The 14,329-nt window shown below is 44.0% G+C and overlaps 1 protein-coding gene across 4 annotated transcripts in view; it reads left to right on the top strand.

Moving 5' to 3' along the window:
- Positions 1-14,329, top strand: part of FAM193B (family with sequence similarity 193 member B) — a 74,762-nt gene that overhangs the window by 53,517 nt on the left and 6,916 nt on the right. For all 4 annotated transcript variants that reach the window (XM_056575022.1, XM_056575023.1, XM_056575024.1 and 1 more), the window contains one exon: positions 6,376-7,255. In XM_056575022.1, coding sequence (XP_056430997.1) covers positions 6,376-7,255 — 880 coding nt within the window. The remainder of the gene's footprint in view (positions 1-6,375; positions 7,256-14,329) is intronic.

Here is a 14,329-nt window from a genome sequence, read left to right as displayed (position 1 = left end):
CCACTCCTCTTTGGGATCTCAAGTGCTTGATGCCTTCAGGGAGGCTCCGATCAAACCTCTCCGGGACACTTCTCTTAGCATTCTTTCTTGGAAGGTCTCTTTTCTCATTGAAGGTCTCTGAGCTGGCTGCTCTTTCTTGTTGCTCTCCCTTCTTGGCCCTTCATCAGGACAAGGTTGTCTTTCGGCCAACTCCCTCCTTCTTGCCCAAGGTGGTTTCCTCCTTTCACATGAATAAGATCGTTCTCCCTTCATTTTGTCCAGCTCCATCATACTCTAAGGAGTGTTCCCTCCATTGTCTGGATGTGGTTCGAGTTGTCTGGATCTATCTTTCTGTCATCTCCTCTTTCCAGCAGGGTGACTCCTTTTTTGTGATTCTGGAGGGTCGTCGCAAGGGTCTTCCGGGTTCCAAGGCGACCATCTTGCGGTGGATCCTTTCCGCCATCTCAGAATCGTACCGGCGTAAAGGGAAGGTCCCACCTTTTCGGGTCACTGCGCATTCCACACTTTGCGTTGGGGCTTCTAGTGCGCTACCGCATAGGGCTTCGGCCTTATAAGTCTGCAAGGCGGCCACCTTGTCGTCCTTGCATACTTTCACAAAGTTCTACTAAGTGCACGCTTTTGCATCCGCGGATGCCAGTTTGGGTCGCAAGGTGTTGCAGACGGCAGTAGCTCAGTATTCTGCCTGATTCTGTTTTAGTGTTTTTCCCACCCCGGGGACTGGTTTGATACATCCCACAGTCTCTATGTCCCCCAATGGATACGACCGAGAAAAGTAGATTTTTTATTTTATTTATGCTTACCGTAAAATCTTTCTCGGTGGATCCATTTGAGGACACAGCACCCACCCGTTTGTTTGTGGTTATGCTTCGGTTTTCGGTCCGAGGGGTTGTGTTCGGTTCTTTTTGTCTGGTTCCCTCGGACACCTGCTTGTTTTGTTTTTCTGTCTGTCTTCTCCTACTGCTTTGGGACTAAACTGATTAGCTCACAGTCAGTAGGCGGGGTATATCCTGCCAGGAGGGGCTGGCTTTCTTCTTGTATGCCTAGTGGCAGCCTCCTAGTGGCAGCAAGATATACCCCACGGTCTCTGTGTCCCCCAATGGAACCTCCGAGAAAGAGATTTTACGGTAAGCATTAAAAAAAAATCTACTTTTCTCTAAGCATAGAGGATGCCATCTTGTTAAAGGTACAGTCCTGGGCATAAATAAATTATGGGAGACCTCTCTGTACTGCCCCCTGATATATTTATACATAGTTATTAGGTCGCCTCTTAGCCATCTTTTTTTTCCTAAACCTATAACCCTCTCCATCTGTACTATATATTTTCTTGTACACTGGTGCCCAGTACTGTACATAGTATTCCATGTATGGTCTCACTACTGATTTGTACAGTGGTAAAACTTTGTCTTAGTCGCTTGCATCTATAGAGTAGAGCGTGTCTGTAGTGTGTGTCAGATGTCTTGCCTATCTTTACTAATAAAGGAGGTGGCTATGGTAACTCCTAGAGTCCCGGCATCTGCCAGCTATCTCTGAGTTCTTTTAGAAGTGTTATTTAGAAGCATGCTTTTAGAAGTGTTAATTTTGGATCTTGAGACCCGACCTGAATATACATGCAGAGATCAGAAGATCTGAATGTGCACACCAATGGTTTGATCATGAAATCAATTGAGGCGATAGGGGACAACCTTGTTGTGTGCCTTTATCCAAGTTAATTGAGTTTGAAAGAATCCCTGGGTTATATAACCTAGCTGAAAGGTCCGTATGTAAACCTGACAAAGTAACTGAAGCATCCCAGCCAGTCCCACTTTACATTGTGAAAAGCTTTTTCCGCATCAAGAGTCAACAGGGCAGGGCGAGAAACGGTCTGGAGCTGACGCTGAGAACTATCCATGGCCACTAAAATCTTTCTGATGTTGGTCACTGCACTTGGGACTTGATAAAGTTTACTTGATTGTTACCAATTGGGGATGGTAAATGCAATAATCTGACAGTATTTTTGACAATCTCTTTATAACATGGTTAATAAGGGAAATGGCTTGATAGGGTCTGTGAGATCCTTCTCCGGCTTTGGGAGGATCTTAATGTAGGCCACCTTGGCAGTAGCAAAGCACAATAATGCACTAAAGGTAGGGTGACATGCTCAGAAAATGACATGCCTATAAAAGTAGCCAGGGTAACCATCTGGTCCCAGGGCCATTTAGAGGTTTAATTATTGCCCTCGCCTTCTTCTCCATGACAACTGCATTTAGTAACTGACGTTGTTCATCTATCTGAGCGGGCAGAGAGACCGTCCAAAAAGCTCTGCCCTTGCCCATATCCGCGGAGGAAGACTAACAGAGATAAGCAAAATATTTACTCCGAACAACCCTCATGGAGTCACGCAGAGCTAGGGTGAGCTCCCTTAGCCAAACAAGCAAGGAAGTGACCTGCCTTATTGCCTTGTCAAATAGATCAACCTTAACGAAACACCTTTTGTGTTTCCTCTAATCTAACCACATTTCAAAAGACACTCTTGCCTCTTGCCTTCATTTCTAATGAAATTAATTTGTGGGGGAGTCCACAAATCAAGAGTACGCCTTCAACCAGACTGAACTTGCCAGTAAGTAACTGTTGTAATTAATGTGGTGCAGTGTGAGCGTATCTTACCCCTAAGGACCACTTTTAACATCTCCCAATAAATGGTGGTGTTGTGTGAGAAGTGTGTATACTCGTGCATCTTGTAAGCCTGTAAGCATCAGAAAGGGAGGAAGAACTTTTTTTCTCTCTGTCGTAGAACCACTGGGGTAGTAGAGGAACCTTCAGGGTCTATAAAGGGGTCCAAAAATGAGTTCATGTCCCACTCACGAGTTTTAGTGGAAAGAGATCTTGTTGCATAGTGTCTGCTAGGAAAGTAAAAAAAAAAATAATAATTTAAATTATGGATAGATGGATCAGATCCTACTTGTAGTATGGGCCGATCCTGACAACTGTACTCTTATCGGGGTGGAAGCTTAGGAAACCATATAAAGCAGTTCACTAAATCTTCCAGCTTCACTAACCTAATCAGATCAGTTTCTTTCCGCCGCAGGCCAATAAAATGACAGCAATTTTCATTTTCTAGGTTAATAATCCGCTTTCCGCCTTGTCCAGTCTGGCGGCACAAGCGCCCATTTCAGCTTGAATTTGCAATAGTGTGGAGCGCATAGTAGCCTCAAGTGTCCATCATATGTTAGAGGTGTTGAGCTTCACGAACTCCGCTGCTAGGGAGCAAAGGTCCATGGCCTTGGAGCCAGGTGGACATTGGCCTCAACAGTGGAGGGCCGTTGCGGGCTACCTTTGGAAGAATCCTAGATCCCTGCAGGGGAAAAAGAAGCTGGCTGCATTTTTACCTTAATGTCTGGCATGGCTGCAGAGGAGACTGTTTCTACAGGAGTTAAGGCTGGCGCCATTGTGGATGCTGCATGTGACTGGTCTGGAGCATGGGGGGGCCGGTGGGCCCTGACGCTGGCTACCCTTGCATAGGTTGTAATCTATGGTGGAACGGTTTTTAGAAGCAGGTGGCATGCTGACCAGCCGGGCCGGAATCATCTAAAGGCAGCTGTGTAGGTGAGTGTGCCTGGGGAGCGTGTGAGCTTTAGTCCCTCTCCTCCCACATGTTAGCAGTGGCGTGAAGAAGAGGGAACTCCCACATGAGTCATGTGTGTTGTTACTGGGAGCCCCATCCCCACTCTGCTCGTGAGCTGAAGACACCGATCGGGTGCCCTGACAGTGGTGTGGGTCTGTGTGCCGGGGAATACAGGAGCTCTATCTCAACGCTCCTCACATGCTGTAGTTGAAACTGGATGTCTGGAGTTCCATCCATGTTGTGAACCAGCTCCTTCCAGGACCCTTGTAACTGGGAAATCGGGTAGTAACTGAAGATTAGCAATAGCTGTTATGGGAGCTAACGCTAAGCCCCAGTCTAGTATTGAACTCTGCCTATGAGGTGGCTTCCACTACTAAGCCTGTAATAAAAAAGAAGAAAAAAAAAAAACGCTTAAAAAAATTTCAAGAGTCGCTGGTCATTATGGCAGCTGTCTGCATTCACATATCTTAAACAACAAAGAATGAATAACACAAAAAAATGGGTTAGTATATTTTGGGTAATCTAGCCTATAGGTGGTTTAGCATGGAAAGATAAATGGTACATTATGACAGCTTATCGCCTATTCACAGGATAAGTGTCTAATTGGTGGTGGTGTGGCTGCTAGGACTCCTCACTGATCACATGGTTTGGATTTTATTGTAAGTCTGTTTTCACTTAGTAATGTGAGCCAAACAGATAGGAAAATTCTCCACCCAGTGAGCTGATAGGACATATCCAGTGTTGAAAAACGTATCCCCTATCCTAGGCATAGGGGATAAGTTTCAGATCGCCGGAGGTCGGACCGCTGCCCCCCCCCCCCCCCTCGCAATCTCCTGTATGGGGCCCTGGCAGCCTGCGGGAAAGGGGCGTGTTGACCACCGCACAAAACGGCGGCTGACATGCCCCCTCAATACAACTCTGTGGCAGAGCCGGAACGCTGTCTCCGGCTATCTCAGGCTCTGCCATAGAGTGGTATTGAGGGGGCATGTCGACCGCTATCTGGCCAGCGAGCCGGGGCTCCGTACAGGAGATCGCGGGGGGGGGGCCCCAGCGGTCGGGCCCCCCCCGCGATCTGAAACTTATCCCCTATCCTTTATTATAGGGGATAGGTTTTTCAGCACTGGACTACCCCTTTAATAGACACACAAACACTATAGTGGATAACGAAAACTCTGCCCCCTTTTGTGTATTTTTTATTAGTAGACTGACTAAAAACATTGCATGGCGGGAGACTGTATTCACTGATGCCTGGCATAACTTGAGTCTCCGTTGCTGATCACATTCATCCACCTTATTGGCCCATAGCTCTCACCGTGGCAGCCTCCTGGTCTTCTAACCAGATTGCTTAATTGTTAAATAGACGAGTGCTGAGTAAGTTTCATCTACTTTAATGACCATTGGCCACCTAAGGCAGTATGTTTGGGCAGCCTCCTGGTCCTCTGACCAGATTGCCTGAACAGGTTCCAACCACTCTAGTAGACATAAGAACTGAGAGGGTAACATTAACTTTGAAGGACCTTTCCCCCCCATAAGTGGTTTTTCGATTCTCTCTTTAGTCAGATTCCTGGTCCTATGACCAGATTTTCTGAACAAAGTTGCAGCCAGGCTAGTAGACATAAATTTCTCTAACTGGATGGCCAGTTAGCTGTTATTTTACCTTGAAAAGATTATACTTCTGTCATCTTCCTCTGAAGAGCCTGATCTACATTAGTATGCAAAAAACTCCTAGCAGGAGCTTTAGGCAGTTTAAGTACACTATGATCACAACCCCTAACCTGGCGTTTGGTTCATCCTGCAGCAACAGTAGTGCTAACAAAGAGTGGCACACTGGGTGCTCGCATTCCAGCATCGGGCACCTTATACTTTCATGAGAAGACAAGGTTTTAGCCTATAGGGCCTTTGAATGACCACAAGGTGGACAGCCCACACAAGGCTGCATGTCCACAAGGTGTCCCAGATGCGGGGCAGGAGCAGATTTTGTTCATATTATGTGGGCATGCTCTGAGATTAATACATTTTGGCAGGAAATATTGGGTGAAATTAAAACAAGATTGCAGGTGGAGAATGAGTTTTCCCCCCTTCAGATGCTATTGGGTATTCAGGAAGTTAGCTTGGAACAAGGAGCTCGTTTAAGAAAACTGTTTTTCTGTGCAAAGTTACTTATTATGAGGGTCTGGATGTCCTCGAGGGTCCCAGGTCTTAGGTATTGGTATAATTTGGTAGATAAAATAATGCCCCCCGGGTGTCGGACGTTTCTAAGGGGAGGGAGGGTGGATTGGTAAAGGGGGATAAATATGGTAATTTATAAGAATATTTTGTGGCATATTATATCATTAAAATATAATAGTCAATACTCTAAAGAGAGACCTGCAAGCAGCCCCCACTTTATTGCATGTTTAACAGGAAACAAACACCAGAACACTGAAGATTAAAGGCATTTGTGGACTTGCAAACACCTTCTAAATAAAATGCAATAATAGTAATTTTCCAGTATGTTGTAGGTCTGGAGATCCCCTGTTTGAATGGAGCAGTGGTCAAGTATGTGCATTGCCACTTCATTCATACTCTACGGGTCTTTCAAAGATAACAATTGTGCAGTATGTATAATATTGGTGAATGGGCAATGGTCTGAGTTGGTGTGGGCTTTGTTTTTTCTTTTCGATTTAAATAGAAATAAAAGTGTTGGGAGTAGTCTTTAGTTAATTGAAGTCCAATGGTAAGATTTAGAAAAATGGTATTTCTTTATGATGACCTGTATTTTTTTCTTTTTCCAGGAAAAAGCTCTTCAGGAGGCTGGGAGCCAGAAATCATCTGATGTTTATTGTACAAATATTGAAGAAGCAGGGACTCAGTCTTCTGGAGAAAAGCTACTCCAGTGGCCTCAGTTGGAGCTAGAAAGGGTAAACAGCTTCTTGACCAGTCGGCTGGAGGAGATCAAGAATACCATCAAAGACTCTATTAGAGCCAGTTTTAGTGTTTATGATCTAAACCTTGATGTCAATGACTTTCCCAAAAAAGCAGCTGTGCTGGAGCAGAAAAACCTGCTTTCACACCTTAATGGATCTTCTGATCTCCAAGAGATTGATTTAGATCTTACACCTCTTACTCTTAGTGTCTCAAAGAGCCAAGAAGCAAAACTGACAGAGGATGATGTCCACCCTTCTTCACAATCTGCAGAAAATGGTGTTGTGAAAAGGTTAAGTGCTGTACCAAATCTTTCGCGTATGATCTGGGTTCAGTCTCAAAAGAACTCTGAATCGGGACAAAGTCCGGACACAACTACTGGCTCTGCCCCGGATAAGGTTCTTTCCAGCTCGGAAGATCAGGGACTTCAGGGGCCATCTGTAACTGGAAGTCGTGTGAAGAAGAGCAAAAAACAAAGCCTCCAGACCCGAAAGTGTGAGCCTCAGAATGGAGAGGCTTTACCAGCCAAGACACCCGCACAAGGAACAAAAGCCCAGCAGAGGCCCTTACTTGAAAAAACTGAGGACATTTCAAGACAAGGACCAGACACTGTGAATTGTATTCATTTTAGGTCTGAAAAAGATAAGCGTGAGGCGGGATCTGAGAGGACTGATATGAAATCCAGTAGTGGTAACAAAAGCAAATCCAGGAAAAGTAGGAACAAGATGGATAAACCAAGTATCTCAGTTGGTGCGTAGTAGTAATAGTAGTATATTTCTAGTATTCTGTTTTATATATACACTCACATACATATATACACTTCACAGGAGAGCAAAACCGCTATAATTGTCCAGGTGCAGGCTGTTGGAGTCCAGGTTAGAGGCCCTCCAGTATACAAAGAACCAAAAAATCAGCAGCACTCCGTTCCTTCAGATGAATCAGTGCATGGCTTTATTCCTCGTGTTACAAGCAGCTATCTTTCGGCTGTCTCACACAGACATTATCAAGCCAGTGTGAGGCAGCCGAAACATAACTGCTTGTAACGCAAGATGAATAAAGCCACGCACTGATTCATCTGAAGGAACGTATATGTATATATGTATATATATTATAGCCTGTATAATCGTGTTTCATGTTGTGTCCCCTCAAAATAACTCAACACATTAATGCCTAAACCTTGGCAACAAAATTGAGTACACCCCTAAATGAAAATGTCCAAATTGGGCCCAAAGTTTCAATATTTTGCACCATTATTTTACAGCACTTCCTTAAGCAAGACTTCCTGGACATAGAGTTCACGCCGCAGCACCCCAGTCATCCGGTACATGGAGTGAACTCCGCTTTGTGCCGGATGACTAGTGACCACAGCCGTTATGCCCCCTCAATTAATTTCTTTGGGAGGAGGCGTGACGGCTCCTTCCATAGACCTCAATGGAGGAGGCGTGGTACAACGCCACGACCACACAAGCCCCAGGCTTCCGTGTTAATGAACTCTGCAACGCCAGAACCCCTGCGATCAGACATGTTATCCCCTATCCTTTGGATAGGGAATAACATGTCTAGGGGTGGATTACCCCTTTAATAGTGTTAAGGTCTGGAGAAATGTTTGGCCAGTCCATTACCTTCACTCTCAGCTTCTTTAGCAAGGCAGTGGTTATCTTTGGAGGTGTATTTGGGGTAATTTTCATGTTTGAATACAGTCCTTCAGCTGAGTCTTCAAAGAGAGGGAATGATGCTCTGCTTCAGTATGTCAAATTACATTTTGGCATTCATTGTTCCTTTAAAGAACTGTTTGTGGGCTTTCTTGTGCATCATCTTTAAAAAAAAGTCTTTCTTCTGAGAAGACAACCATGCAGACTAATTGAATGCAGTGTGTGGCGTATGCTGTGATTACTGACAGGCTGAAACCCCCTTTAATCTCAGCAGCAATGCTGGCAACACTCTATTCAATGCTGGCATACGTCTATTTCCCAAAGACAATATCTGGGTATGACACTGCCCTTAACTTCTTTGGTCAGCCATACTGAGGACTGTTGAAAGTGAAACCTGTCCTGTTAAACCGCTGCATGGTCTTGCCCATTGTGCTGCAGCTTAGTTTCAGTGTCTTGGCAATCTTCTTTATAGCCTGAGCCATCTTTATGTAGAACAAAAATTCTTTTTTAAAGCCTCAAAGCGTTCTTTGCCATAAGGGTGCCATGTTGAACTTCTAGTGACCAGTATTATAGAGTTTGAGAGTGATAACACCAAAGTTAAGACACCTGCTCCCCATTCACACCTGAGACCTTGTAACACTGAGTCCAATGACATCGGGGAGGGAAAATGGCTAATTGGGCCCAATATTGACATTTCCTTTTTAGGGGTGTAATTACTTTTGTTGCTCAGGTTTAGACATAAGTGTTTTGTTATTTTGAAGGGACACAAAATTAAACACTATTATACAGGCTGCGCACTCCCTGCTTTACATTGTAGCAGAGTGTCATTTTTTTCAGTGTTGTTACCTATGTGAGATACAGTGCGTGTGTGTGTGTGTGTATGTATACAGCAGTTGAAATAAGTTTTGAACACGTCACCAATTTTCTCACTAAATATATTTTCAAATGTGCTCCCAAGTAATCCTTGCATACAAAGAAACCAAGAGAAATAAGCTTAGAAATTAAGTTATGTGTAATAATGTGAAATTACATGGAAAAATTATTGAACACGCTTAAATTGGTGACAACTCCCAAAATGCCTTCTATATGAAGAAACTAGTGGCTTGCTCTGGTATAATTTTTGACCTATTCTTCCACACAGTCTTCAAATCTTGAAGGTTCTGTAGGCCTCTTCTATATTTCATGATCTTCAGCTGTTTCCATAGATGTTCATTGGTATTTAAGGAAGGTGATCGGCTGGGCCATTCTAGCAACTTTATTTTCTTTCTTTGAAACCATTTGAGAGTTCTCTTGACTATGTGTTTGGTATCATTGCGGGGAAATCCTCAAGAGTAGTGTAGGGGCTTGTCTTTTTACCCCATTCATTTGTGCGGTGAAAACTGTGCACTTACACCTAATTAAATGGTGCAGGGCATGTGATAAATATGAAATGTTTGTGCAGCTTTTTAACCCATGTGACAAAATGTGCGACTTTTTGATATTGCTGTCCACTGCCTGTTTTGTAAGCCAAGTCAGGGCTGGTGTAAAATTGCACTTCAGTTAGCGCATTTGCAGCAAAAAGATGCAACAAACTGAAAAGTCCTGACCACTGCATGATATCAACTGAAATCACAACTTCTCTTTGAAAAACCTAAATGAAAAGTGACAAAACTTTGGGGCAAAAAATCACTGTGCCAAAGAAAAGCACCAAAGAACTGCAAAAAGGGTAAACTATTCATAAATCCCCCCCATTGTCTTGCTGGCACAGTTGTTTCATCTTTAGCATCATGGGAGATGGCAGATTTTTGTCAAGAATGTATCTGTAAATGTGCCCATTAATCTCTCCTTTATGTGAAGCTTGCCAGTACCATTTGCTGAAACGCAGCCCCACACCATGATGTTCCTACCTCCAAACTTCACTGTTGATATGGTGTTGTGCCATTTCCAATTCAGTGTCTGGTATTATGGCATCCAAATAGTTCAATTTTGCTCTGATCTGACCACACTATGGGGGACAGTGTTGGTAAAGGTAGATGGTTTTTTTTGTAGATCCTTTTGGTTGGTCTAAATTTGGTGCAATTGCACCAAATTTACCATATTTGTGCAAGCCACATGATATACTTTGTGCAATGTTCTAAATCTCCACATAGTTCTATTTGTACACCCAAGGTGAACCTCCCAGAAAAAGTGGTGGGGGAGATTTATCAAAACCTCTGCAAAGGAAATGTTGGCCAGTTGCCCATAGAAACTAATCAGAGAAACCAATCAGATTGCTTCTTTCATTTTACAGATGCCTTGTTAAAAATGAAAGAAGCGAGCTGATTGGTTGCTGTGGGCAACTAGTCAACCTTTCCTCTGGACAGGATTTGATAAATCTCCCCAAGGATTTTGTTCTATTGCTTGTTTTTTTTTTTGTCCGCCAGCAAAAACGCCAAAAAAACTGCAACAGCTTTTTCCTGCTTTTAGTCACTTTTTCTTGTGTTTTTGCTGGTATGTGAAAATAGTCATATTTGTACCCTGTGGCAATTTTTTCACTGCCTTTAGGGTACCACTCCGTGGGTTGGATGCAGAGCGCCTGCTCCCCGAAGTGTAAGGAGGTGAGGAGTGATGTATAGCATATACAGGGTGCAGAGCATCACTACTTACCTCCGCCAGCTGTATAGTATACAGGGGTGCATAGTGTACCCATGTATACTATACAGGAGCCCAGCAAGGAAAGAGTTAACCCCCGCTGAGCAGTGCTGGGTTAACTCTTTGTGTGCTATCCTGTGTATACAGCCATCTATAGATACAGGATACAGTAGGCAGATGTCAACAATTGGAGGCTCTCTGTTTAGGAACACACTGGAGCCAGCTGGGAGTGCGTGGAGTGGCTTGTGCCGCCTGCTTGTCAAGTTAATAAATGCAGATCGCAGCGGGTCTCAGGAGAATGAGTCCCGCAGCCGGGGGATGTGCAGGAGCCGTCCCTCAGTGCTGCGGTACTACAATTACTCCCATCATGGGATAGACTCTGTCCCATGATCGGAGTAGTTGTAGTTTAGCAGTGCTGAGGGACGGCTCCTGCATCCCCCAGCTGTCTTTGTAGGGTTCTACCTTCGGACACTTTTCTACGTGTCCTGCTCACTGTCTTAGATTTTTTTCCTGAAAAAATTCAATAAAACGCAATTGGGCAAAAACACCTCTAAACAAATTTTGCGCTAATAATAAATACAAGTCCACTGCATAAAGTGGTGTACGGTACCCCAAGCAATAGACAACTTTGCTAAATGTTCCACAAAAAAAATGTGCAAGCGGGAAAAAAAAGCGTGATTGCGCAAAATTTGCAAAGCAGTATAGAACAAGAAAGTGGTGTAAAGACAATGATACATGTCCCCCTATATTCTTCCAGTATTTCAATGGCTTTTCCAAATGTTGTGCAGCAAGCTTTGAACAAGCTTCAACGTGCCTTTTTTTTCAGCAATGGAGTCTCAGGGGTGTGGAAATAAAAAAAAAAAAAACTACTTGTCCAAGGGACTAAAGCGGAACACAATCTACTTGTCCCTCAAGAAAATCCACTTGTCCTGGTTGATGAAATAATTTCAACCAAAATAGTCTGATTCCCCCCCCCCCACTAGACCACCAGGGATGGATATAAGATCCCTTTAGACACTGCTGACAGCGCTGATCTAATGGTTTAATAGCGGCCACGGTGATCGCACATGCCAGGATATTAGCGGCCGGAGAGCTGTAGCTCCTTTTACACCCGAGACAAGCCCAGAAAAGTCTAGATGTAACTTTTTGATCACCTTATAAAAAATTTCTCATATGAAGAGACCAAAAATGAGCAATTCTGGACTATTTTTTACATTTACACCGTTCACCATACGGTTTAATTAACATTATATTTTAATAGTCTGGACATTTCCACATGCAGCGATACCACTTATGTTTATTTTTGTACATTATTTTTATTTAAAGAAAATTGGAAACTTTTATTAGGAAAGGGGCTTATTCACATATATACGCACTTTTTAAAATATTTTAATCACAATTTTTCAGTCTCAATAGGGACTTATGTGTTACTGGGGGGGGGGGTGTTCTGCTTCTCCAGTTTATATGGTGCATTTTGTGTCAGAAAATGCTGGAAGTTGCATTTTGCTACTAGATAACTACAACACCCAGCATGCCCTGATAAAGCCTATGGTTGTGTGGGTGTTGCAGCATGTTGCACTGTATAGTAGTACAGTTATGGTTATTGTGTAACATGCTGGGAGTTGTAGTTTTGGTTTGTGTCAGCTGCAGAGCATGTTACACTTTATAGTTCTACAGTTTAAGTTATGGTGCAACATGCTGGGAGTTGTAGTTTTGGTTCGGGCATGTTTGCGTGCATCCGTGGGGCTCTTGGTTGGCGGGTGAGTATAAAGGGGAAGGATTCTGGGGGTGCAATTTAGTGCGGGTGCCACTAAAAATAAATAAAATTAGATGGCACAACTGCCCTAATGCCTGATGTGACAGTCCGCTCCTATACAAAACATTCATGCATACACACATCATACATACACCAGCCACTGTCCCCATATCATACATACACACACCCGCCACTGCCCCCCCCCCACATCATACATTACATACACACATACACTCACACCATACATGTACACCATACATATGCGCACATCATACATACACCTGCCGCTGCCCCCATCATACATCATACACATCACACTTAGACATCATACACACATCATACATTACATACACATCACACATAGACATCATACATTACATACACATCATACATACACTCACACCATACATATCCACCAGTGTTTCCCAACCAGGGTGCCTCCAGCTGTTGCAAAACTACAACTCCCAGCATGCCCAGGGCATGCTGGGAGTTGTAGTTTTGCAACAGCTGGAGGCACCCAGGTTGGGAAACACTGATATACACCATACATATGCACACATCATACATACACCTGCCGCTGCCCCCCATCATACATTACATACACACATCATACATACACTCACACCATACATATACAACCACCCTTCCTGCCGCTGCCTGTATTCTCGGCCTCCTCACCTGAGCCGCCATGAGTGGACATCAGAGCTGTAGTCACCGCCGGTGTGAGGTGAGATTTCTGTCCTCCCCCTCCCCCCCCCCCCCCCCTGCTCTGTGTTTTCCCCGTGCAAACAAGCAACCGCCCCGTGATGGATTAGGTCCTGTGAAGAAAGATCAGGGGCAGGGGGAGGGATAGAGCTGTGTGCGGGGGATGGAGCTGTGCACAGAGCTGTCTACATCCTCTCTCTCCCCCTGCTGTGTCTTCTGAGCTGCGTCCATCCTCCGGAGGGGAGATAAGGGGGCTCTGCAGTCAGCTGGAGGCCGCCGCCCCCTCCATATACTCTGAGTGCTGGTGTGAGGTACAGACTTCCATCGGCTCCTGCACCTCACACCGACATTAAAGAAAAATAAGGGGGAAGTCTGTCTCTCCCTGCTAGCCCGATACAGGGCTAAATCTATAAACAATTCACCTGCCCAGCGCCCAAACCTACTTGTCCCGGGTGTCGGGCGATAGGTTTTCCACATCCCTGAGTCTTGTGTGGTGAATGTGCATTACTTACTGTTTTCTTTGAGACAACATTACCTGCTTATTACAGGTATTTTTGAAGCTCTTTACAAGTGGTCCTTGGCTCTTGGACAGTTCTATTGGTTATTCTTTTCACTCTGTCAGAAATCTTGCGAGAAGCACCTGGTGGAGGCAAATTTATGGTAACATTATTATCTGTATTATGGCCCCGACAGTGCTCTCTGGAACATTCTGAAGCTTAGAAAGGCGCCTCTAACCAACACTTTCCTTATGTTTTGCAACAATAAGGTTGTAATGGTCTTGAGACAGAGCTTTTTTTTTCTTTTACCCATCATAAGATGTCTCGTGTGATACCTTGGCAATGAGACCTTTTTGTAGCCATCTGTTGGGACTGACCCAGCTGATATTAATTTGCATTGACAAGAAGCTGGATTGCGTTTTAATTACTAAAAGATTTTAGCTGTTGTCTTGGCTTTCCATGCCTTTTTTTACCCTGATTTCTATACTTTTTTCCCTGTGTTATCTCACATTATTACATATAACTTAATTTCTGAGCTTATTTTTTTTTGTTTCTCTGTATGAATTACTGTGTGTATTTTCATAGCCTTCATAAATTCAAATCA

The sequence above is a fragment of the Hyla sarda genome, chromosome 4 (assembly GCF_029499605.1).
Source record: "Hyla sarda isolate aHylSar1 chromosome 4, aHylSar1.hap1, whole genome shotgun sequence".
NCBI classification, from domain to species: Eukaryota; Metazoa; Chordata; class Amphibia; order Anura; family Hylidae; genus Hyla; species Hyla sarda.
The sequence above is the reverse complement of the archived record's forward strand: the minus strand, read 5'-3'. Positions and strand labels throughout refer to the sequence as shown.